Source organism: Pollachius pollachius (assembly GCF_949987615.1).
Source record: "Pollachius pollachius genome assembly, chromosome: 8".
In the NCBI taxonomy this organism is placed as follows: domain Eukaryota; kingdom Metazoa; phylum Chordata; class Actinopteri; order Gadiformes; family Gadidae; genus Pollachius; species Pollachius pollachius.
This window is the reverse complement of record NC_136941.1, coordinates 26,821,494-26,847,563: the sequence shown is the minus strand read 5'-3', so window position 1 is coordinate 26,847,563 and position 26,070 is coordinate 26,821,494. Positions and strand designations below refer to the sequence as shown.

The 26,070-nt window shown below is 45.4% G+C and overlaps 2 protein-coding genes across 3 annotated transcripts in view; one reads left to right on the top strand and one right to left on the bottom strand.

Annotated features, from left to right (window-relative positions):
* rereb (arginine-glutamic acid dipeptide (RE) repeats b) overlaps positions 1 to 14,293 on the top strand; it is a 35,497-nt gene extending 21,204 nt beyond the window's left edge. Inside the window, 7 exon segments of the mRNA XM_079741883.1 lie at positions 6,660 to 7,160; positions 7,162 to 7,835; positions 8,942 to 9,140; positions 9,523 to 10,285; positions 11,201 to 11,338; positions 11,423 to 11,597; positions 12,446 to 14,293. Of these exon segments, the coding sequence (XP_079598009.1) occupies positions 6,660 to 7,160; positions 7,162 to 7,835; positions 8,942 to 9,140; positions 9,523 to 10,285; positions 11,201 to 11,338; positions 11,423 to 11,597; positions 12,446 to 12,479 (2,484 nt within the window). The 3' untranslated portion in view covers positions 12,480 to 14,293.
* cUnh1orf159 (chromosome Un C1orf159 homolog) lies at positions 11,623 to 24,135 on the bottom strand. Of its 2 annotated transcripts, XM_079741885.1 has the most exons (10): positions 24,040 to 24,135; positions 23,723 to 23,802; positions 23,551 to 23,635; positions 23,188 to 23,283; positions 23,045 to 23,101; positions 22,571 to 22,705; positions 22,417 to 22,445; positions 22,276 to 22,300; positions 21,473 to 21,564; positions 11,623 to 12,122 (listed from the first exon to the last, which is right to left on the bottom strand). In XM_079741885.1, the coding sequence occupies exons 2-10, from the start codon at positions 23,792 to 23,794 to the stop codon at positions 12,102 to 12,104; spliced, it is 612 nt and encodes a 203-aa protein (XP_079598011.1). In that variant the 5' UTR covers positions 23,795 to 23,802; positions 24,040 to 24,135; the 3' UTR covers positions 11,623 to 12,101. The 2 variants fall into 2 exon arrangements, with proteins under 2 accessions (XP_079598011.1, XP_079598010.1); XM_079741884.1 differs by lacking the exon at positions 11,623 to 12,122 and having other exon boundaries at positions 19,793 to 21,564.
* Positions 24,136 to 26,070: the final 1,935 nt, after the last annotated feature.

Genomic DNA, 26,070 nt, shown 5'->3' with positions numbered 1-26,070 from the left:
GGCGGCACTTGACACGCATCATCGGCGCTCCCAGCACTGTTGTGCCGCTATGTCTTACGCTTAAGCCATATTTCCTTCTAAAACATTTCAAAATGAGTAATAACCCAAAACATACCAATAATTGTAAACACAGGGGTTGACACTAACGGTTTGGGTTTACGAAGGGTTTGTTAATATAAAGGCTATTTATTCAGGTGTTTTTAAAAACTGTAGAACAACCTTTTTCTTCCGCGAAATCACACAAAATATTTTTGCAATTGATCAGCGCGCTGTCTTCTCTTCTCTCGGACAGCGAAATAACAGACACGCATCGCTTCAGCGCGAACATAGCCCTGCCTCCTGTCACTTATGGCTCATTTCCACCGGAGGATGCAGTGCGGTTCGGCGTAGCTCAGTTGTGGATCGTGTTTCCACCGCCGACAGTACCCTTATGGTGGGGGATGGGGGTTTAGGCCGGATGGCGATAGCAGCGGCATCTACGTTAGCATTGTGACCTCAGAGCAACCCAACACAGTGTAGCCTGCTAATCAGTCCCTCCAGAAAAATGCAGCGTTTTTTTGTGATTGTTGCGGCCAAAAGTCCTTGATTATGCGGCACGTTTTCTTAAAAAATGCGATGAAATATGCAGCATATTTATGCAATTTTATGCGATGATATTGCGGGAACTTGCAAAAATTGCGGGAACTTGCGAAAAAATGCGGGAACTTGCGGAAAATGCAGCTTTTCGATGACGTTCACATCGCGTAATTACGTCACTTCATAACGTTCCCATGGCAACAGGGGGAAATGGCTGCTCTTGTGTGAAGTAAACGCAACATTTTTCAACTTTCTGCTAAGATATATGAGACTTTTATGCAACGAAAATGCGGGGATTATGAAATCATGCAAGCCCCGCATATTTTGCGCGGAAATCGCCAATTTATGCGGTGAAAGTGCGGCATATTTGAAAAAATGCGACCCCCGCATGAATATGCGGACTTTGGCTGATTATGCGTTGAATTATGCGATCGCATAATCACGTTTTTCTGGAGGGACTGTCTAATAAATCCAAGGAAAAAGAAGAATGTGCACAATGAACAAAGATCAACAATGTAGGACGGCAAACTTTTGCGCGACATTTTCTTCCAATAGACGAAGCTTTCGCCGTTGTCCAGAGATACCTCGCGGATAATGTGTTTGTTTGTTATTATCCCCCTGTCTCACGGAAGTGTGATTCTGTCGACCAATCAACGGACAGCGTGTGTAACTCGAACTTGCCGGCAACCTTTCAGACGTCTCAGTACCCCAACGGAGGAGTACTGCGAGACGAATGCGGCTCAATACGGCTCAGTCTGGGTCACCCCCACTTTTGGGGTTGGAAACGCGATCTGTGTAACCCTTAGCGAACTGCAACTACCCGCACCCTCCGGTGAAAACGTGTCATTACCCGCAGGGCGGTCTCTGGCAGTGATTCGGCACTAGTCTCGGTGTTGGCTAAAGGTTAGCCAACACGGTTTACGTAGAGAAGGAATATGGAGTTGTGATGGAGGGGTGCGGTTTGGAAGTACTTTGGATTGAAGCAGATTACCAAGGAAAGTCAAAAGACTCATTTAAAGTCAAATGCAAATGCAAGAACCCGGTTTTGGGTTTCATGACTGTGCACATGCACAGCAATAGTGTTTTTTTTTCACGAAATTCGACCTGCACAAACTATATATTATATGAAAGCTGCGCCTCCACTGATTCCAACAGTCCAAACCATATCATTCTGGGACTAAAACTCGCAGATAACCTAAGAAGAAACTTCCCCTTTTCTTTTAACAACCAAAAATGAAGTTTTACCTTTGTGATTTTTGTCCACAAAGTTGAATCTGATCTCATAAGACGACCATAAACCGATAATCCACTGTCTGGGCCAAATTTTAAACATGGTGTTTACAATCAATGACTAAGAGAAGGTTTCTTAGGAAAAAGGTAAATTGCCTTCAATCAGAACACATGTTCTTCAGCGCAATCTAGTGGCAATATATGTATTTGCCAGTGTTTGGCTTGGTGTCATTCGATTTTATTTGCCGTAAACTTTAAATAGAGGTGTCAAAATGTTAAGATATATACCTGTTTGTGTCTCATAGTACGACAGTGTTACCAACTGATAATGACCAACTGATAATTATTTCAGGTGGAAATGTAATCTTCCACTTATGCCGTGTTCCAGCTTTATTCACTTTAACCAAGTAGTATCCACATTGGATCTTTCTATTGACACCAAGATGACATATTATAGCCCTTGCAGTTTTGGAGATATGCTTAATTTACTTTGTTTTCCCCTGGTATCGAAAATGGTATAGAATATAAATATTTTTCCAGGTATAGTATCGAAGTTAGAAAATTCAGTATTCGTGACAACACTACTATAAACGTGAATATGGTTATTCAGTTAGACCTACAATAAATGTGGAAGTTAAAAAATAGATATCTTTGCTACTACCTTGGACATTTAGTTATGCACATTTGCATAAAATCCAGATAAAAGCATGCAGGTCTACATATAACTGGGCGATAGCTTTAGTAGGTGGCAACGGTGGACTGAAATCACTTCATTGCACGATGTGACCATTCGGTCAAGAAGTAAACAAAGAAGAAGTTGTTATTTTTATTATTTATTTTTTTTTATTTTTATTAGTTATTTTTTAAACACATACATGTGTGGGAGCTAACATTCAACTTCAGTCTGAGGATGAGTTTCATGAGCTTCCCATAAAACCAGGCCAGGTGCCCGGCAAAAAGAGGCCCGATTCTGATTTTAATTTGGGCAAGTCCAACATGACCTGTTCTTGCCCGATAGTGTCAACCCCTGAAACATTTAAATCCTGTGTCCTCAACTGAGTAATAAGGCTGTAAACGCTGTGAACGTACCTAAGCCTGTAACGATCTCCATGTACGGTTTGAGAGACGATTTGTTGGGTCATCCAGTATGATAAGGTTTTGTAATCGGATCACACACACACACACACACACACACACACACACACACACACACACACACACACACACACGTTAAGAATCTCCAATTCACTTACATTTTGCATCTCCTGGTTATCTGTGACCAACTGGTCCACTGAGCTACAGATCATCTGGGCTTCCAAGCACCGAGGGTCCTGGTCCTAAATTAAGGATTAATTAAGGAATCTATAAAAAGGCAATTCAAAAGATCTGAAGATGTAACATTTCATTAATTTACACCGTGTGCTGATGGAAATAAATAATAATAAATTAAATAAACCAAAGCTACCGGGGCACCCTGACGAAAGCACCACAGGGCTGTCTATCAGCTGTCCAGAGGACAACCTGCACCAGCTTGTCAGTCAGCTCTCTTCCAGCTGCGCTCCTGAAATTCGCCTCGTGATGAATTTGCGTCAGATTAAGTATTTTAGTGTGCATGCACATTGTGCTACCAAAATGCGTCCAGCTGTTATGCTGTGTGTGTGTGTGTTTGTGTGGGTGTGTGTGTGTGTGTGTGATTTCCCACACTGTGACGCAAGTGTTGTACACTTCTTTGTTATTTTTGATAACCATTCTGCGGTTGGTGTCATGGCACATAACACGTTGGTTCTTTGACGTGTCTGGTATTTCCACAACGAGACTGTAGTTGGGATTATCTCAGCCATGGTTGAGAAAGAATTGGGGGAAAGGAACTTTGGCTTTGACTCCCTGAAGTACATGCACTGCGAAATGGAGGAGAAAGGGATTGTTGCCCGCGACCGTCTCCCGCTTGAGCCCCGCTTCCCGCTGCCGAGGGACCACCGCCTCGGCGCTGCAGGAGGCGGTGGTGCCTAAGCGCTGACCGCTGCCGAGACGGCGGTCCCTCGGTAGCGATGCTCCAGCGGGAGACGACCAGGGTCAACAAACGCGGGCAACAATCCTTTTTTCCTTCATGTCGTGGTTCAGTCTACTTCAGATTGATGTGGATTTGGAAGTACCAGAGACATCGGAGAACCCGATGCAGTCGTTTGAGATTCAAAATATCGTCTGGAGGCGCACACAACTTTTGGCTGTGATAATATATATTATGGACATCTAGAATAATATGATATTATTTAGATATAGATTAGGGCTGCAACTAACGATTATTTTAATAATCAATTAATCGGTCGATTATCTTTTCAATTAATCGATTAATCAGATAAAAAAAAAGAAACATTTGTAATTGCCGCATCTTTATTTGAAAACTGAACATTACTTCAAATTCACAGTGCAGACTGAAGTGTAAATGCACCAGGTTATTGCTCCAATGTCCCGGAACTCTTAAAAGTAATATTAAATGATAAAAACACATAACTGGGATAACACAAAAAAAACATACAATGTATGATATACATTTCTATATATATACAGTATATAAGGGATGTCCATGGTTAACTGGTTAACCGATAAGATCTTTAACTGCTAAATACTAACGGTTAAAAATAAATTGAATCATCTTAATTTCTCTCAGATGACAGGAGATCGTTAATTTTTCTTGATATTGATACCATTTTGTAGACTCCTTAACGATCCAAGTCTTTATTGATACCACTATTGATACTTTTCTATTTTTTTGTGGAAATAGAACTTGTATTATTGCTTTAATTGATGACAAGATGATCATAGCTCAAGATAGGACGTTAAACTGGTCATAATTCCATCTTTACCATCTATTTTATATTGCTGGGAAAACAAGTTTTCGCCAAAATCTCAAATTTCTTTTTTTTTGTATTGCATTTGAACACATCAATCATATTACTGAGCCGACCTGAACACATCACATATGACACTGTTTGTTACTTTTTTTTAAGTTAATTAGCTCTATATCCTGCCGATTTTAACATGGATTTAAAAACTGGATTACTATTTTTAACTTTCTACACCGACCGGTTGTGTGATTACTACCGCTGCTTTGAATGACTGTTGATGCACGCGGTGCCGGCTCGATCCCGTCTGGTTGTGTGATCACTACCGCTGCTCTGAATGACTGTTGATGCACGTGGTGCCGGCTCGATCCCGTCTGGTTGTGTGATCACTACCGCTGCTTTGAATGACTGTTGATGCACGTGGTGCCGGCTCGATCCCGTCTGCACCCGTCTGCAGCAGCAGCAGCTGACAGAGTTTTCGGTTGGACTAGACGGATACTGAGTTGAAGGAGTTTTTTTTAACCCAAAGACAGTGAAGGTACAACACTTTTATATAGGCCTACAGTCCAGTGTTAAGATATGACCAAAATACAAGCTGTGGTCGCTCACACTAAAGCTCGCTGTGGACGTGCATGAACCATGAACCAACCTGTCGGCGGCTGGCTGTAAACAGTGCCGCGCCTACGAGTGACGTATTAATCGCGCGACTCAACGAATCGATGACCAAATTCGTTGCCAACGCTTTTAGTAATCGATTTTTATCGATTTTATCAATTCGTTGTTGCAGCCCTAATATAGAGTTCCAGGACTCCCGCCGGAGCACCCGGAGTGTTCTAGAAAATTTACAGTACCGAAACAGCGCTTTTGGGGAAAGCTCAATGTGCGACTGGCTCGTAGTGGCTGTAATTCTGCACCACGGCTGAATTTCGGGAACGTATTCAAATGCTGTGGGTGGGGGCCACTAATATCTATATTAAAGCATCCATAAAGTAGCATGCCATGGGACCTTTAAGGGGCGCCAGACGGCCATGCTTTAACTAACACCAGCCATACAGAACTGGTCTGTACGGCTTGTGTAGATGTAATCTTCTAAAAGGGCAGCCAATGGGTCCATGTTCATGGTGGTTGTTTTTGGACACTTCTCAAACCGTGCCATTTCTGTAAAACTGTTGCGTTACCAGGCGAGGACTGCTGCCTTTCTCTATGCTTATTATTCAGTTATCGTATTATACACATATCAACACGTGGTGAGCTCAGATTAATTTACCATTCTTTATATTTCTTCGTCTGTATAATAATCAGTTCATTAAATGAGAATTGTTCAAATGAAATACAAACTCTTAAGTGTTATTCAAAACCATTATTGTGGTAAATCCCATTAACTATTCAACGTATTCATACCAGTACACGGTATCTGCAGGTGCCCAAAGGTGAGCTCAATGTCCCTACCCCTTAAGGGGTGATATCATGCCACCAGGTTTGAGTGTGATGAGCCATTACAAGCCGTTTGAAAATCCAGTGTTTCCCCCAGCACATGTGTATATGAGCATATGATTAAGGCCTTAACAAAAATAGGGCCCCGCCTTGACTACTTATGTCGATTATTATAAATTAACAAAGTAGAAAACTCTTGTAGGGAAAGAAAACATACTTCCATCAGGTATAAAATTTAAAGATAAATAATGCATCGGTAATACTGTGTATAACAATGGTCGTGCCATAAAGCTTTCTGAATGGAAACGGCGCCATCAGGTGGTGGTATATATTACATAGACTGCAGGGCCATGGACCCCCGGTCCCTGACCCCCTTGACTAAGACATTTTCTGGGGGAGCACGGCAGTCGGCCTTTCCCTGGGCCCTGGTGACATCACTAGCGGGCGTGTCCACGTACAACCCAGTGGACTGTGGCGAATGAGCCTATCTATCTCTCATGGTGGACCTTGCTCATGACATCAGCCCTTTGATGTAATACTCAGGCCCAGCTCCGTGTGTTCCCTCCGCTCCTGCAGGAGGCGCTGGTGTCTCGGTCGGAGGGGGAGGTGGAGGAGGAGAGCTCCGATAGCCGCAGCGCCAACGAGGACGGCAGTGACGCCAAAGACATCGACCAGGACAACCGCAGCTCCTCCCCCAGCATCCCCAGCCCGCAGCCCGGCAACGAGAGCGACTCGGACTCCTCCCCGCAGACCGCCGCCCCGCCCGCCTCGGCCGACCAGCACGTCCCCGCTCTGCAGCGGCCCCAGAGCCCCCTCCGCGCCCCGGGCCCTGTGGCCCGGTGCTCTCCCCCTCCCTCTCTGCAGGCCCCGCCCCTCTTCCCCAGGGAGCCCCGGGTCCCCAAGGCCCCTCCCGCCGCGCCCCAAGCCAAGCCTCCCCCGACCACCCCCATCCCGCCCTCGCTCAGACAGTCGCCCCACCTGTCTGCCACGCACTTCACCCAGATGCCCACCAACCTGCCCCCGCCCCCGGCCCTCAAGCCCCTCAGCTCCCTGCCTCATCAGCATGGCCCGGGAGCCCCCCCCCCCCCCCCTGCAGCTCATGCAGAGCCCCCCAGCCGCCCAGCTGGCTGCTCTGCCCCACCTTCAGAGCCACCCCCGCGCCCATGCCTCTCATCTGCCCAACGCCCACCCCCAAACCCTCTCCGCCATGGCGCAGTCCAGCCAGAACATAGGCCCCGCCCCCAGCCGCAACGTTGGCCCCGCCCCCAGCCACAACGTTGGCCCCGCCCCCAGCCACAACATAGGCCCCGCCCCCAGCCACAACGTTGGCCCCGCCCCCAGCCACAACGTTGGCCCCGCCCCCAGCCACAACGTTGGCCCCGCCCCCAGCCACAACATGGGCCCCACCACCAGTAACAACACAGGCCCTGCTCCGAGCCCCAATATAGGCCCCGCCTCCATCCCAAACATAGTCCCTGCCCCCAACCACAAAATAGGCCCTGCCCCCAGCTACAATACAGGCCCTACCTCCAGCCACAAGATAGGCCCCGGCCCCAGCCTGAACCCATCCTTCCCTCCTCACCCTCTGAGGCCCTGCGCCCCGACCAGCAGCCCACACAGGCCACATGTTCACATCAAGGAGGAGCCAATGGATGAGATAGAAGAAGCGGAGAGCCCGCCTCCTCCGGCCAGCAGTCCCTCGCCAGAGCCCACGGTCGTCAACATCGCCAGTCACGCCAGCCAGTCTGCCAGGTACCCTATCCATTATGTCAGGAGCCTCCTCATCGGGAAAATAAGCCCCTTCAGGGGGGACCGGACTCCGACGCGAAGCGGAGGGGTCTTGCCTTGCCAAATCAAAAAAAACGGCAATTTATTTGTTACCATTCGTAGTGTTGGAACAACGGAGAACTATTTCAGCAAAGATGTTGATGTCGCTTAGCAAACGAATACGCTGGGGTTGAAAAGTTAACGGACCACTTGAAGTGGTTGGAGTGATGGGAAAGACATCAATCAGAGGCAAAAAATCCACTTTCCTTGAAAGCAGTCAATTATGCTTAGCAATTATGCAAAAAATAATTACTGCCGAACATTGGGAAGGCCCATTCGAATGAACAAAGCATTCTACAGCATTAAGAAGAGCCGTGTAATAACAAAGAGTGACAAAGTGCATCTCTCTTAGATCCAGGTCCTTTTTTCTATGTATATTAACATTGATGATGCAATATTTAATCTGTTATAAAATGTATTGGTTGTTAAAACAACAAGAGGAAGCAGCACTTATTTAAATGGTTACTAAAGCTTCTGTGACACATGCAGGCCTACCCGTGAAAGTTCCAGGAGATTTCCTGCACGCGCTTATGTATGAATAGGAACAGGGATCGATGTTAAAATCATCTGAAATCTGCACAGGCAATTTGCCCCGCTCAAGACTTTGTAACATTTCCTGAGCACTTGCGGAACACCTGTGTTGTTGTTGAGTGAAAGAAGAAACATGTTGGGGAGAGTTCATGGGGAGCAAGGGAACCAATCATAAGACTCTGCTGAGGACAGAGAGAATCCACAACGGTTTACAGTAACGCAACGGTGCTTTTCGGCCTATCCGATGACAATATCAATGCAGCTTTTGTTTGCAAACAAATTCCATTTTTCAAGAAAAACTGGACAGGCCCTGAAATAAGGGAATTCCTGTCACTCAGCGGGTTCTGCGGACTGTTGGACTCTGCTGGGCCGTCTTTTGGCCCGTCAGTAGGCCTATGAACGTCACTTCATGTGTGGATAGGGCAAATCACCAGGGGTGCATGGAATGGAGCAGGAACAACGCAGACCTTAACTCTCCTAACACGTGTTCTCTGATCCAGGTTTATCAAACACTGGGACCGGGGCTGCAACTCCTGCTCCAGAACAGACCTGTTCTTCACGCCGCTGGCCGCCTCAAAGCTGGCCAAGAAGAGAGAGGAGACGATGGAGAGGTCCAGGAGAGAGGCGGAGCTCAGCGCTCGCCAGGAGAGGGAGAAGGAGAGGGAGAGAGAGAGAGAGAGGGAGGCAGACAAAAATGTGGTGAGTATCACTTTTCTGTTTTTTCTGGTACTTCATTGGGGACGCATGTTTAAATGACGGAACAGGCATGTAGTGTGAACGCGCTTATTACGTGTAAGGATATTAATAGCGGCTTAGCTCAGGAGGTGGAGCGGGATGACGTAACCTTGCTGGTACGATCCCCTCCTCCTCCTAGCTGAGTGTCGAGGTGTCCCTGAGCGAGACACCTGAACCTAACCCGACGAGCTTGCTGACGCCCTGCGTGGGTGACTCCGCCGTCGGAGTGTGAATGAGTGCATGAATGGTTGTAACTCACTTTGGTTAAAAGCGTCTGCTGTATGCCCTCAATGTTAATGCCCACATGTCACTGTAGGTTGATGCCCGTCTCCCCTTTCCCCCCCAGAGAGTCTCCAGCTCGTCCCAAGACAGTCGCATGAGCGATGCCCAGATGTCCGCCCAGATGTCCGCCCAGATGTCCGCCCAGATGTCCGCCCAGATGTCCGCCCAGATGTCCGCCCACGGCCACATGCGCTCCTCCTTCGAGCAGCCGCCCACCACGGTGGCGGCCGTGCCCCCCTACATCGGGCCGGACACGCCTGCCCTGCGCACGCTCAGCGAGTACGCGCGCCCCCACGTCATGTCGCCAACCAACCGCAACCACCCCTTCTTCATGTCCCTGAGCCCCGGGGAGCCCCTGCTGGCCTACCACATGCCCGGCCTGTACGGCGCCGACCCCGGCCTCCGCGAGCGCGAGCTGCGCAACCTGCGGGAGCGCGAGCTCCGGGAGCGCATGAAGCCCGGCTACGAGATGAAGCCCCCGGAGCTGGAGGCCATGCACCCCTCGGCCAACCCCATGGAGCACTTCGCCCGGCACGGCGCTCTCGTGCTGCCGCACATCGCCGGCCCGCCGCACCACTTCGCCCAGTTCCACCCGGGGCTGAACCACCTGGAGCGCGAGCGCATGATGATGGCCAACCAGCAGCTGCGGCCGGAGCTGAGCTACGCCGAGCGGCTGACGGCCGAACGGCTGCACGCCGAGAGGATGGCGTCGGTGGCCAGCGACCCGGCCGCCCGGCTGCAGATGCTCAACGTGACGCCGCACCACCACCAGCACTCCCACATCCACTCGCACCTCCACCTGCACCAGCAGGACCCGCTGAACCAAGGTGGGCGTCTGTTGGCCACCACCCGGTGGGCGTCTGTTGGCCACCACCCGGTGGGCGTCTGTTGGCCACCACCCGGTGGGCGTCTGTTGGCCACCACCCGGTGGGCGTCTGTTGGCCACCACCCGGTGGGCGTCTGTTGGCCACCACCCGGTGGGCGTCTGTTGGCCACCACCCGGTGGGCGTCTGTTGGCCACCACCCGGTGGCGCTGTATCAACCTGCTGCTGAGCGGTTACTGAGGAAGGCTTCAATAAATACACACATTGCTACATATAGTGTGTTCATTAATGGAAAACTAATCATTTTTCCTACGGCAATATAGTCCCTTTAGACGGTAAAATCAGCAGCGCATTAATACTTCAACTGAATGGTTATGCGGTCAGTGGTGTACGTTGTCAAGGACCGGAACCCAATCCTTTTTATTATTCAAAAAAGTAAGAAAATAGAAAATGCTGATCGTAATATTGATGGTAGGTCAATTCAAATATTCTGACTGATAACCACTACTACTGCCGTGGCAATTGATCAACATGCACAATGTTCAAACTAAGCTTTTGTTAGCTTTTTAATAAGTGGAAGTAGGCCTGCTGTCAGAATGAGATGGATGACTGGATCCGACAGCCACTGACGTCCACACAGCAGTCCTACCCGATATTGTAGTTTTGCTTTGTGTTTAATTCAAATAACAGTAGAAATGAAAAGGAGAAGCAGAGAAAACGTGTGGGTGGCCTCCGCCTGCACAGTTTCAGGCAGGGAATGAGGAGTTCATCTTTTCTTTATATTTTCTTTCATTTGGAAAACCTTTTAAAAAGTTATTCAAAAATGTAAATGATGGAAGTGATCATGAACTGCGGTGTGAGCCAACGCGGCTCATCTTTTTATTCTCGGGTCTCACGTTTGTGACCTTTGACCTTCAGGCTCTTCTCCACACACTCTGGACCCCATGGCAACCGGGCCCCGCTTGGCCCGCTTCCCGTTCCCCAACGGGCCCGTCCCCAACCCCTTACTCAATGACCTCCCCCACGACCACGACATGCTGCGGCACCCGCTGTTCGGTGAGTGCTCCCACCCAGCCGACCGTTCCTGTTCCTCCCCTGTCCCCTTCCTCGTGGCTAAGTGTGCGTCTTGTCTCGCTCCAGGCGTTGCGTATCCGCGGGAGATGCAGGGCCAGATGCCCCAGATGTCGGCCGCCCACCAGCTGCAGGCGATGCACGCCCAGTCGGCAGAGCTGCAGCGCATGGCCCTGGAACAGCAGTGGCTGCATGGGGCCCACCTGCACGGCGGCCCGCTGCCCGGCCAGGAGGACTACTACAGGTGGGTGTCCAGCAGCGCTGGGCATAGCGTTTGACTCACACATGGTTAGTAGGTTTGGGCTGCGTTCGCATTTGCACCGGTAACGGCGCCAGGGCCGGTCTCTGGACTATATAAGTTAGCCTGTCAAACATCGTTGGTACCTCGGCAGTTAAATGTGTTTTGTGTTTGACCAGGTGTTATTTCAAGTCAGAGCTGTGTTGTCTGCTTTGCATTTCGCGTTACTATGTCAGCGTGCTTTGTCTGCGTGTAAACCCCCACGCCTTCAGCTCTCCATTGGTGGTTCTGGTGCGCACCACTGGATCCAACTGTGACGTAGTGATGCGTTTTCCCGCTGTAACGGTTCCTGGTACAGAGCGGACGGAGTCAGGGTTGTACTTGGCAAAAAAGGCGGTTTTAATCGAGGATAATAATAACAGTGTGCCAGTAAATCATATGAGCGTGCCACAGCGGTAGCACAGAATGCGGCTTCGTTGCTGCAGCGATTGTCCTTGCACAAGCTCTCGTTCACACTGGCCTTCCCTCCTCCTGCAAGACAAAAGCAGGCACATAAATACACGCCCCCAATCAGACCCAATAAACCCGGCAGATCCGGTGTGCTCCAAACATGACCTATGCCCCACCTGCAGGCCAAACGCCGTTCTACCCCCCACACTGCTTTCTAACGACCCGTACCGAATCGTACGCTCTCACCAACCAGAGGCACAGATTTAGTTAGCATGTATAGGTTCTCATTTGGTCGGTCCCCTGAACAGCCCTGAGAGTCCTGTATTTACCTTACATTAATAAACATGTTGTATTACACTACTGTCTGGTTATCTCAATCCTCATGGATCTGTTTTCCCCTGCAGCCGTTTGAAGAAGGAAGGAGACAAGCCATCCTGAGGCCAAGACGGGCCAGCCTCCACCCTAACAGAATCAGTATACAGACGGGCCAGCCTCCACCCTAACAGAATCAGTATACAGACGGGCCAGCCTCCACCCTAACAGAATCAGTATACAGACGGGCCAGCCTCCACCCTAACAGAATCAGTATACAGACGGGCCAGCCTCCACCCTAACAGAATCAGTATACAGACGGGCCAGCCTCCACCCTAACAGAATCAGTATACAGACGGGCCAGCCTCCACCCTAACAGAATCAGTATACAGACGGGCCAGCCTCCACCCTAACAGAATCAGTATACAGACGGGCCAGCCTCCACCCTAACAGAATCAGTATACAGACGGGCCAGCCTCCACCCTAACAGAATCAGTATACAGACGGGCCAGCCTCCACCCTAACAGAATCAGTATACAGACGGGCCAGCCTCCACCTTAACAGAATCAGTATACAGACGGGCCAGCCTCCACCCTAACAGAATCAGTATACAGACGGGCCAGCCTCCACCCTAACAGAATCAGTATACAGACGGGCCAGCCTCCACCCTAACAGAATCAGTATACAGACGGGCCAGCCTCCACCCTAACAGAATCAGTATACAGACGGGCCAGCCTCCACCCTAACAGAATCAGTATACAGACGGGCCAGCCTCCACCCTAACAGAATCAGTATACAGATTAACTAGACTCCACCCTAACAGAATCAGTATACAGATTAACTAGACTCCACCCTAACAGAATCAGTAAACAGATTAACTAGACTCCACCCTAACAGAATCAGTAAACAGATTAACTAGACTCCACCCTAACAGAATCAGTAAACAGATTAACTAGACTCCACCCTAACAGAATCAGTATACAGATTAACTAGACTCCACCCTAACAGAATCAGTATACTTTTCAGAGACTGTACATTTTTTAAAGAGTGTGTGGGTCCCTTTGTTTTAATATATTGAAAATAAGAATCCTTGTGTGTCTATATGTGTATTCCTTGTTCCAGCACTTAATGGGATTGTCAAGAGGTTTGCTTGAGATTTTCTTACTAATAGACAGTAGTGTTAAGACTTTATACTGCCATAATCATCTAATTTATTGTTATTTTACTTGTTCAGCAGACATGTGCGGTATTAGGGTAACCAGCATATCGCACACATCAAACTTTGATGTGTGCAGTATGATAGAATTGCTAATGATGCCCTAGGCTAGCAAGGATGCTATTGACCCAGCTGATAAACATTGGTAGTAGTATGAGCTGTTCCTTCATTTTTAAATGGTCTTGTGTAAATTTACATTTTAAATCAGTGTTTGAATGATTGGCCTAACAACCTAGCATGACTGTCTTCACAATTCCAAAACTAGAGTAGCAAGTTACGATGTTGTGTCATTAGACTTGGAAAACTATACTACATGGAATTTATTCTAAAACTGCTAAATATTTGTCTAAATTAAAAACATTTATATTTCAAGGTATCTTTCACAGTGTAACCTAAGCTTTTAGTCACTTTGAGACTGTAAATACTACATGTGTAATAGTCTATATTACCAAGCATTATTGATATAGGTTTAATATTCTATATTAAGTATTATTGATCTTACTGTAAGTGTGAACTCTTGCCCCTAAATTTGGCACATAATTTGGCACATTTGCTAAATACAGTTTAGTGTTATAAAATAAGATGATTGTAAATTATAAGCTATGATCTGTGTCACTGTGTTGCACAGTGACATTAAAACCACATATTCCGATGTTTTTTTTAACAAAACGGTGAGAGACGAGACCCACGTGATCTTAACATACATTTTAAAAACCCTGTTCCCTGTTTCAAAATTCAATATTTATGTGAAATAAGAAACAAAAATATTGCATAATTATTTCAATAAATAATTCTGCAATGACGAATTCTTGTCTGTGCTTGTATTTCTAATTAACCAGGAAATGTAAACTGTTTTAACTATAGGCGTCATGTTAATACATACACATCAGGCCTTCTACAAACTACAAGTTGACAATCAAATTGAGAAATGGAGAGCTTTGACCATTTAAGGTTTATTCAACAAAATATTATTTGACAAATCTGAACACGGCAACATTCTGCATTTACCTACTAAATTGCGCACACAGGCTTAATCAAAAACCCTACAAGACCTACCTTATACCCTTTGACAACATTCTCATGAACCAGCCTAGCATTTAACAAACTAAGCTTAACTGTCTATGCATTTGTACTTTCTCAGCAAATATAAAGTGCCCATATTGTGTGTAAAAATATCAGGCACGATATTACCCTTGGCTGACATATTTACTAGCAATGGTCCATATCAATTCCAAGAATTGTTAACCGGATTGTTAAACGGATAAAAAGGTCTGATCGGTGATCAGTCGTTTTGCATGGAAGCGTTGTGTTGTTGGACCCAGGGGAGATGTGCGTTGTGGTTCTGTCACTGACCGTCCTTAGCAGGTCTCCTCAGAACATAGTGCCGGAGGTACTGGATCGCTGATATGGCGCTCACATTTGCCAGCAAGGCTAAATGGTTATTGGAGAAAGTCAAAATCAGGTTATTTAATCATTTTAGCTGTTACAAATTCCAACCATTTAAAAATCCTGAAATTGATTATATTTGAAATACGAATAAATTTGTGTTTGAGCAGTTTTGTTCAAACCTGCTTTCCAAGAGTCTGCTGCGTGCGGATCAGTGGACCTCAGCACCCACGACGCCACTGCAATGCACAACAAGCACATGTCTGACTGCTTCAGGGTGGAAAAGAGGCCGTCTTTATCTGAAAACAGACATAACAGATATTACTTTCATTCAAATGTGGAAGATTCAATTGATTGATATTGCATTCAACCTTATTCACCAACCTGATAATGACACAGATGTCGGCATGAGTTTCAACATTTGCTGGTCGGCTGCCAGCTGTCTGACCAAGCGGTGGGGGAAGGAGGCAAACCCTCTCTGAGGGGTTAGTGGGACGACTGCATTGGCGTCCCTGAAGGGGTTCCACAGGGCTCCGATCTGGAACACCCCAGGCCCAGACCTAAGGCTCCAGCTGCTGCCGCTGTCTTGGCGGCGTATATTTCTGATGAACCAGCTGTTCCAACAGCTGGACCAACATCTGTTGTTGAACAGAGCTTCGTCCGCGGCTGCAGACGAGGGGACGGGATAGACGCCCGGACAGGGGGCGTGAGGTACAGCCCAGATTGGCAGGGCGTGGCTCTCCATGTCCGGGTCAACGTGAATCTCTGTTGGACGTATGAGGTAGTCTGCCTCTGGGAATGTGAGCTCTCTAAGGGAGTGGCCGGAGCATGTGAAGATGGGGATTGGTTTTTCCTCTCTCCATTGGGAAGCTTGGATGGACAGGAGTCCGTCCTTAGACCCATATCTGGAGCTGGTGGTGCCGTCGCAAAGAGAAGACAGTGATTGGTCGTCATAGTTACTGACAGTCCCAAAGTCATCCTCTGTCTTGTTCTCATAGAAATACCCCAAAACTTCAGGGAAGGATATTCTGTAATCCTCGTCCAGAATGTCAGGGTTCGACAGAATAGTTGAGAAGGTTCCATCGACGAGAACGTTGTTCACCTTTATGACAGGGATCATCTGCAGGGAAAGTTCCTTTATACAGGGTGAGCGCTCATCTCCATTCTCAAGGATCGGTTCGAAGGGCGTGCCCTTGTGAGTACTGTAGAGAGTTTGGATGTTATGCATGCTTTTGCTTTTTTGAATACCATTCTCATGTGCAGTTTGACCACCTGAGAAACAGTTAAGGGAGTGTGGAACATCCAAACTTCCCTCTTCACGCGTGCCTTCATTAGCCGGCGGTGTCTTCTCTGTGGAGTCACGTGTGGGAGGAGAGACAGCTGGGCTTTGCGTGTGAAGGTGAGGGTCCAGAAGGTCAGTGCTCGTGTCTTGGCCGCCGCCCAGCAGCTGACAGTACTCCTCATCTAGATCAGAGAATATGGAAACATCACAGCTCGAGCGATCTGGCTGAGAGTCATCGGGATTGGTAAAGTAGTCAGAGTCTGCAATGTCTGACGGATCTACTAGAGGGGTATCCGACCACAGACATTCCCCAGTATGACTCTGAGGACTGGTGACTGTCTGCATGTCCCGGTCATCATGTGGCCTTGCTGTGTCTTGAATTTTAAGTGCTTTTCTGCTGGGTTGTTCCCCTGATTCTCTCAGCTGTAAAATGTCTCTAATTGTCAGTTTTTCCATCTCATCCCAAAAGGCAGACATGGCAAATACAGGCCGACAAGGGCCAAGTGATTCAGCATATGTTTCTGGGCTGTCCGGCACAGAGCAAGCTGTTGGATCACAAATGGAAGGAGATTGAGTTTGATCTGTTGTCATGCTAAACAGTTCCACTGGCTTAGAGTCTGAAGGTTGAGACGTTAAATGGACTGTTTCATTAGCGGAGTTGTTCTCTAGTGTTAAACTATCACTTTGTTCAACAGGTAGACATGCCACAGCAGGCTCAGTATATGCCTCCATACGTTCCCTGATAGCCTCAGTTTTACAGCCATGGCTTTGCAAGGGCATAGGGTCCTGCAGGGATTCAATGTCATGTGACACATGTTGAGCAGAATGCACATGCAGTATCTCATCAGGAAACTGCACGTCATCTGTGTGTGGAACATTTTCCATCTCACTGAACTCCAACAGGTCACATGGTGTGGACAGCAATAGTTTGCGGCGGCGGGACCGTTGTTCCAGGTCCCCGGGTTTATTTTCAGAGCGATGGTCTTTGAATATAGGCCAAGTATCCTCTGGTGTGTCAGGTGCTGAAGCATAACTTTCACAATCAGAGCCGTTGCCTGAGCTGAAGTCTTCGGCACTTTTGAATTCCATAGACTCAATACTGTCAAATGATTGACAGTATTGTAATCGACTTGCACTTTTCAAGATAACTGCGTTAGGCAACATGGCGGTTTGATGTTTGGAATTGCAATTATTTGCCAAGCATAATGCTTGACCATTTTCAAAATCCTCAGACTTCACACCGTCCAGCACTGTAATATCTTGACCTTTAAATGCTAACTTGGATAACGTGGAGTTTGGGAGGGTCACTGACTGCGGAGCTGCCTCAGATAATGGACATGTTTCCAGTGTGGAAGGTTTAAAAGAACACAATTCAGAGTCCGAAAGAGAAGAGTTCTCATGGATTGGTTTTGTATCTGTGAGAACTGGTATCTGAATCCCATCGGATGACTCTGCAGCAGATGCTACTTGGTGTGGTTGTGACGTTTCACAAGGCCCCGAGTCGTTGCCGCTCTCCACCTCTGATTGATTCATCTTGACCTCTGACCTGCGTTCAGGTGTGGGCTTCTGCAAACCGCCGCACGGGGGAAAGGTTCTACCAACTTTCTTTTTCTTTCGTCTTTTTCTTCGCAAAGGGCTGACATTCACCGTCACAAACCAACGCTCCTTCTCTTTCGTAATCAAGAAGCTTCTGTCTTTCCCGCAAAGTGTTTTCTCTGCATTGTGTGCACATTGTATCAGCCTGTTGTTCATATCACGGTCGGCTTTATGTCTGGGGAGTGGCTGGGCTTCCTGTGTACTTGTGGCGCCGACCGTGTCACTTTGCAGAATTCTCTGCAGGTCTGAAAACGTTTTATGGGCTCCATCGTCAGTAGAACATTGGCTATCATTAGGGTCGCTTTGTTGTAAGAGTGTTTCATTTGTTGCAATGCCATAATTAACCATCTTCAATATCTCCTCATTCTCTTTTTGTACTTCCATGGTGGAGAGAACATCTTCTTCGGAACACTGCGGTGTCTCTACAAGATTGAGGCGGGTATGAAGAGATCCCTTCTCTTCCCAGACTGCAGTCTGATCCTCTGCTTCTCCGTCTGTGTGCTTCTGGTTAACCTGTGAAAACTCTGCAAAGCAAGGGCCGTGCTCCAGTGTGAGGTGGACTTCTTCTGGCCCTGTTCTGGTAGCAGTGGTTTGCAGGGCATCACATGGTTCTGAATGTTCCTGACTCCAGGACTCTTCTGAATCACTCAGGCTGGAGTTGTCAACGTCTGCTTTGGAGGGCAATAGCAGGCAACATTCTTCACACTCGTCATAAAATCTCATCCACTCGTACTCCACTATGCTGATACTGTGATCAAGGTCGTCCATTTTCACACCTTAACATAGTGCTGCAACTGCAAGAGCGGGAAACACAAAGGAAGAAGGCTTAGGACCTCCTCCAAGGTTACAGTAAATCCTGTATCAATGATCAGCCAATGGTATTGTCTCACAGGTAGATTGATTTAAGATTGATTATATAGGTTCTTATTCTATCCATATGTTATGTTTTCACGCCGTTGTATCGATGCTGTGTGTTGTCAGTATCAACAATTTAGGTGAAATTCGGCTGGGATTTCAATCGTAAACTAAAGTTCGGATAACATCAGTTAATGTCACAGCACCAGGAATTTATGTCCCAAAAAATGTACTTTTCTTTCAACCGTAGCCTAGTAAATGTGACACACCTAACCAACTATAGGGTCTCTGAGGTAAACAAACTGCTGCAAACTGACAAACTCACTCACCCATACTATATTATATACCACCATGAAACATTTTTCTAATGGACACATTTTTACAACATTGCTAATAAATCGTGGTAATTGACCATTGCAGTACTAAATGCAGAATAAACATAAATCTTATTTATCAGACTATAGTTGGAACAAATGTTTTTAAAGGAGACTAACCCTGGTGCATGTTTTGTTGAAACAGTATATTACCACTGTATGTCGATAAAGGGTAACCCTACCTGAGGCACACAGAGAAATCCTTGTGATCAAACCTTTTCTGCCGTGTCCCGAGTCACATTGTCCTGTGTCTGTCCGTGGGTCGGACTGGTGCCTTTGAGCGGGTAAAAATAGAGCAGTATGTGGCAGCGGCCTTCATGTCCTCTCCTCACTGAAGGTGTGATATTTCAGTCTCCCTCCCAGAATAGAACTGGTGCGAGGTGAGATCAATAATAGAATCCCATAAAGTCCCATACATTCAAATAAAGAGCAGTTATTTGAATCTATGGGATTTTGAATTAATCGTCTGCGATCTTTCTCAATATATTACCTTACAGTAACTTGTTTACACGAGGTAAAAATAAATGTTTGAAGTCACCAACTAATTATAAAGATTAGCCCTTATACGTACACAAGAACCTTTAGACATTACGTTTCCTTTCATATTAATTGTTTTGCAGTACAATTCACTATTCTGTGTTCATTAGAAATCAATAACAATAAACTTATTTAACTCACAATGTTCAGCTGGTAAACTCGAGTGCATAAAACAAACCACAACTATGCGAAAAGTGTTTTATTGTTGTAAAAGGTACATAGCGTCTTCATAACAAGCTAAATAAGTTTCAACTAGGACTCTCATCTACATCGTTTCAAATAATCTGTAAAAAACGATATACAATGTCTTTGCATTCATGAATGGCTAAGCAAATAAAAAACACATTTTACAATCACTGCCTTGGGATATGGCCTCACTTCTTCATACTAAAAACTTTTGGATGTCAAGATGTCGCTTCAAACATTTACAGTCCAGCCACCAGCCTTACAATATAAGGTAAAGGCCACCATAGATTCAAATGACCACACATTCATTACAGCTGAGATTAAAACGTTTATGACCCTTCCTGATGTGAGACACAATGGCACAGTAATAAACGCAGAGCGTAAGATCCTAAAACAATGTTTGGCCAATATTAACAAAAAACAGTGAGCGGTTTCTGCATAAATGACTTCCTATCTACAGAGACACCGAGCCCAGTAGCACTGCCTCAGACCGGTTCACACTTTGGGTTCAACACGTGGACGCAGAGAATAAAGGAATTCAGCGAGACATCGAAGGAATGGACGCACAATCTTTCATTACACGGGAGAAGTTAAGGGAAGTACATTTACAAAAGTCTTCCACAGATTGTTTTCAATGATTTCATTGGAAGGTTCATAACTTCCCAAAATGTTGCCACGCCGCGAGTATGTTATTGTTCTGGAAATGGTAAACGTGGAAGTTCAACGTACATTATCAACATGCTATTAAGGTGCATTTAGATTTTATATTTATTCTGAGTTAAGATACTTTTTTGATTCATTTCACAAAATTCAAATTTAACCACCCTCAAATTTAAAAGGCATTATGTAAACTATAAAAAAACATGTTTGTAAAATTACACAGACACACAGATTATGCCTGTTCTGATATGCAATTGGTGTGGTTTATCAGATACTCAACTAAAACCTTGGTTCAACTTGTTTTGTATGGAATCAAAAGATTATAATACATTCATCCTTGTTAAGTGTTTCAAAGTGCATACATAGAAGTTAAGACGGTATTTCATAACACCCCAAATAAATACACCCCCCAAAATAAACCCACAGAAAAACAAGACAAAAAAGATAACATTGAGGTAACGATCAAAAACACTGAACCTAAACGCAAACCTCAGATTAAACCCCAAAGCACTCTTCTTCCTGGTAACTTTGGCCCCAATAAATATAGTGCAAGCACAGTCCTCGAAAGAATAAAAGAATAAGAATAAAAACTAAATAAAGAATCAAAGAAAAGAAGCGTTCCCATTCACAATTTGTTTAAATACTCTAAATTGTTATTTGACAACACAAGAGCTGTTGCCACATGATTACATCCAGCTTAAAACGGGGAAATGTTTTCAAACAGCGACACAGCGTCCAACAGCAGAGCCCAGGCAGCTTAGCTGAAGCCTTGGGCACCATCAGGAGAATGCACTCACAAGTCACTTTGTGCAGTTTGATGGATCGTATTATAGTGGTATTATCATAGGGGGGGTACTTGGCTGATGAGAGGAATAACTGGCCTGTGTATTCAGCGTTGAACCCAAGCATCATTAAACACCTGCCTCGCCAGAGCAGTGGGCCCATAATGACCCGCCCTCACAGTGAGACGTCCGTACCTTTCACCAGTCATTTACTGCGCCTCATAATGTAAAGCTGTCTTCCTTACCAGCGCCGGCTGGGGGCTGCCGCTGTAGACCTGAGACCCTGGTGGTGGGATGGCGGAGGGCCTCTCCCTCCTCACATAACGCTGTTTCCTCACTTGGACCAAAGGGAGAGAGATTGGATGTGACACGGTGTGAGCGCTCAGCAGGGAACCACAAGGCCCCAACCAACCAGCCACTAGGGTCCTGGGACAGCTTTCACTCCACACGCTTAGAATGATTACAACTCAAGGTACTAACACATAGGGCAGGTTTAAATTCACTTTTTTAGATTCTATTTTTGAAAGATTTGTCAGCATTTACATGGTAGATTTAGCAGAGATGTTAATCCGTAATGAATACCAGTCCTTCACTATCTACTGTCCCAGGACCGATAATATATGGATACATTATATATGTATGGATATTGATGTTTACTATTTTACCTTATACCTCTAATCACACTTTTTTTGATTTGTTAATTGATTCAAGATTTTTGACTTTTTCTATTTCTACAGCCATCCATGAGACCTCTGTAAATACGTTATACTTGCAAAATCAAAAAATAGCTTTTTGAAACTTAGTTGTGGACTTAAGCTGTCTTTCCTTCATACACCAGCACAGAAACACTTAGCTCCGTAAAACATAGAGATAACACCTTTTAGCCACAGTCAAGTTTATCATCTTTACCACCATGTATAACCTATATTTTAAAATATTTCAATTTATTTTAATGTCATCTGCTAATCTCCTAATTGTAACCAGATTGTTGGATTGATTGATTTGGATTAAACAGGTCTCATATAATAAAACATTAAGCAACACATACCTGATGAGGACGGTATCATGACAGCCTAGGGAAAACACATTGAAAGTAGTCGTATGTCAATTGAATTTCATTCATATGTAAAACCAATTGGGGAAAAGCACTATGGAAATTATAATTATATATATCAGAGAACTGACTTACGGTCTCACTTGGCTGGAATATGCTGAGAGCTGAAAGCCACAAAACAAAGAAAGCAATGACTTCCACATTCAAAATGTCCACAACAGAAAGGACAGGAGGCTGACGGCTATGGCGTGGTTTGGTCCCTTTGGGCCACAGGTTCAACGCTGCTCACCTTTGTTGTGGCGGTAGAAGATGTTGGGCAGGCGGTGGGAGCGTTTGAGATAGAAGAAGGAGGCGACGGACAGGATGAGAAACAGACTGATGAGCAGAGTTCCTAGGAGCAGGGAGGCAGCCACGCCCGGCCCACCTGAACCGGAGGGATAACTCACAAAGTACTTTAACACGTACAGCCATTACATTTACAATTTGTGTATAGGTTTTTTTAACCATAACTATTATTGCAATAACATAATAATGCAATTACTTTAGTATAAATAAAGTCACAAAATAAACATTACTATTAAGGGCTTTTAAGTTCAATACTCTTGATAAGACGTGTTTGATCTACTTATTTTATTTTCCACAATATTTGCATTATGAAACTTTTAGTGCCTACATGATTCATGATAATTGACAAAAGATATCCAATATATAAAATATGCATGTAATGAAAATATTCACTGAACCATAATGTGCAAGTTCTCACCAATCTTGGGAATGGCAGTTGTAACTGTGGTCAGATTTTTTCTTTCCACAGTGTAGTCTATAGAAAATGGAAAGGTAATTGAAAAGTCTCCGTCTTTTCTTATCTGTTTAAATATATACATTGCTGCACATGTTAGCTCCTACTGTAGCTGCATGCTGTTGAGTTCTGCAGATCCACGGCGGAGGGGTCACAATATATGCAAACTGTATTGCTGTTCTCTAGGAAACGCAGGTAGCATCCTTAAATAGGTGGAAAGGCATAACTTAGATAAGTCATTTTGTATTAAAGTAATATAGTATTAGTCTTACCAAAACACAAACAATGTGTAGTAGCAACTAAGTATGACAACCTATTGAGGAAGGTTGGTCATGAGATCTAGGACGTAAGCCATTTTGATCAAATGAAATCTCAGTGTTGAAGGCAGTCGTTCAATCATTCGTTCATCCAGGCACAACAATTGTGTTGAAACTGAAACCATGAAAGGGAGGTTGCAAAATCAGCCTTACCTGGCTCACAGAGGGTGTCGTTTGAACATGAAGTGTTAGCTCTTTGTTTCTCACCACAGCACTGTAGTGAATTCGGATGAAGAGCCTACACAAACAAACGAAAAGCAACCGAAAATGAACCCTTGTTAAGCCGCTCCAACAGTCTGGCCTTCCCCCCATTGACATGCCTTACCTCGGTCACAGGTGTCTCGGCTCTGATAAGGACCGCAGCTGCAGCTAAGACCAAAAGCGACGTCAGGGCCATAATCAAACCTTTAAATACCAAACAGAATCAAATCAGCACAAGGTCTGATTACTGACATCGACACATTGGGATACAATCGCTAGGCTAGCCTCCCGAAACACCTGTCATCATGTACATGATGGCTGCAGTGGGAAGGAGAAGAGTTCCTCATTCAGAGAGCGAGCTTTCTATCACGATGTCGATTAACATAAACACTTAATGTGGAAATAAAACGTACCCTATGAGTCATGTTTCCAGATACATACCTCAAGACGAGTGACAGTTGAAAGCTTAGCATCAGGACGCATAACTATGACCACAAGAAGCAGGAAAACTTATCCGCATCTCAGCAAACCAAAGCACTTCCGCTCAGGGTTTCAAAGTAAAAGCGGGACCACCTGTGCTTCTCAAACCGAAGCGCTCTCGTTAAGGGCTTCAAAGTAAAAACGGGACCATCTCCGCAGGAAACTCATCTGAGCTCTATTATACAGTTATTAATACACGTAGTATAAAATACACCAACCACTGCTCAGGAAACTCATCTGAGCTCTGTTATACATGTTATTAATACACGTAGTTTAAAAATACACCAACCACTTCTCAGGAAACTAATCTTAGCTCTATTATACACATTTTATCAATACACGTAGTATAAACTAAACCAACATTTGCTCAGGAAAGTATAAATTAGTGTATGCTACACGTGAACATCCTAAGATGCGTTTGATTGGTTCGCTATCTCGGGATATTGGGCGTTATCATGTAAAGTCCATCGTGACCTGGTTAATATCCGGTGTCATCATATATAGTTCATGTCTAACCTGGTCCGCTGTAACGGTCCTCGTCTCGCGAGCCGCGGACTCTCTAAAGGCGGGATATTTGAACTGTCTGCTGGTCAGCTGGTCATATTTAGATACCTACTGACGGACCTTGGTAACATCGACACCGAAACCCTTTTTTGTTTCATTTTACGGATTTGAATTTGATTTGCTGTCATATACAAAGTAGCAGGTGGATTAGGGCCATTAATACAACTAGCTTCTACTTCCAGTTATTTCCTCCACAATCAATATTTAGGCGGTAGAGACTGGTTAGTGAAGGGTTAGGGTTAGGCAGCCTCAATGAACTCCAACGTGTGGAACCTCAAGGACCTCTTGAGCATCCCGACTGCAAGCAGGTAGGGTTCGGGTTCGGGTTAGCAGGTAGGACAACACTGGAATATGTATTATCTTTAAACCATTTCAGGATGTATTTCGTATTCAGTGTGTGTTGTTAACTGACTTACTGTCGGGGCAGAGCCCCCAGCGGCTTCGCCAGCCTCCCTGATTCCCAGTACGGGCTGGGCTCCCAGTTCTGGCCAGAGAACTCCCAGGGCATGTCCCAGGAGACGAGCTTCACACCAAGAAACTCTCAACAGAGCTCCCAAGAGGTACCTTTCCCCATCGCTGTATGTCCAGGAGACTAACTATAGCTTGACATTATGAAAGGTGTGGGGGGGAGGAGGAATGCTGGTAACAGTGCGCCATTCTTTGTTTCATTCGGTCGATTTCCAATTAACATAACGTTGTCTTTGTCCAAGAAGTCCAGGGTTGATACTTTCTACATATCATCTCAATTAACCAATTTACATGTCCTTTGTTTCTAATGTCACCATATGCCAAATAATCAGATCCATGCAAGACATGGACAAACATATGTCATTTTGGGCTGCTATTGGATACATAGTTCAAAGCACAATTAATGCCTTACGCATCACATCTTAACGGTTCATTCTAAAATGGTCTGACGCGATGCCGTTCAGGGGAATGAGCAAAAGATCTCAAGTAATTACCACACTAAACCGTTCCTGTTCGGAGGCGAGGGGAAGGACAAGGGCCTTAAACCTCTAGCTTTACTGGAGAAGTTTGAAGAAGACAAGAAAAAAGCTAAAGAGAAAAATGAAAGGTATGTTTTGTGTTGACTATGATTCCATGCATCTTAATGTATGAGTTGTTTAGTTGTTGTTGCGCAGTTGTTGAAAAAAAAAATGATCTTGTTTGCTTCTTCAGTGATATGTTGTTGAAGGTATCCCTCAGTTTTCGAGAAATGCTCAACAATGTAAGTAATGCTGCCATTCTTTTATTTATCCATAAGCTTTTCCTCAGTCCTCTAAGTTGAAAGTGTTTTTCATTTTTCAGATGCAACACTCCATCTTTCGCACAGAAAAAGATGTAGCAGTGTGCAAAACAATTCTGGAGGGATTCGACAAATTTGCTGTGACAGGTAACAGCCTTTTTAGGCTTATTTCAAAGGAGTGA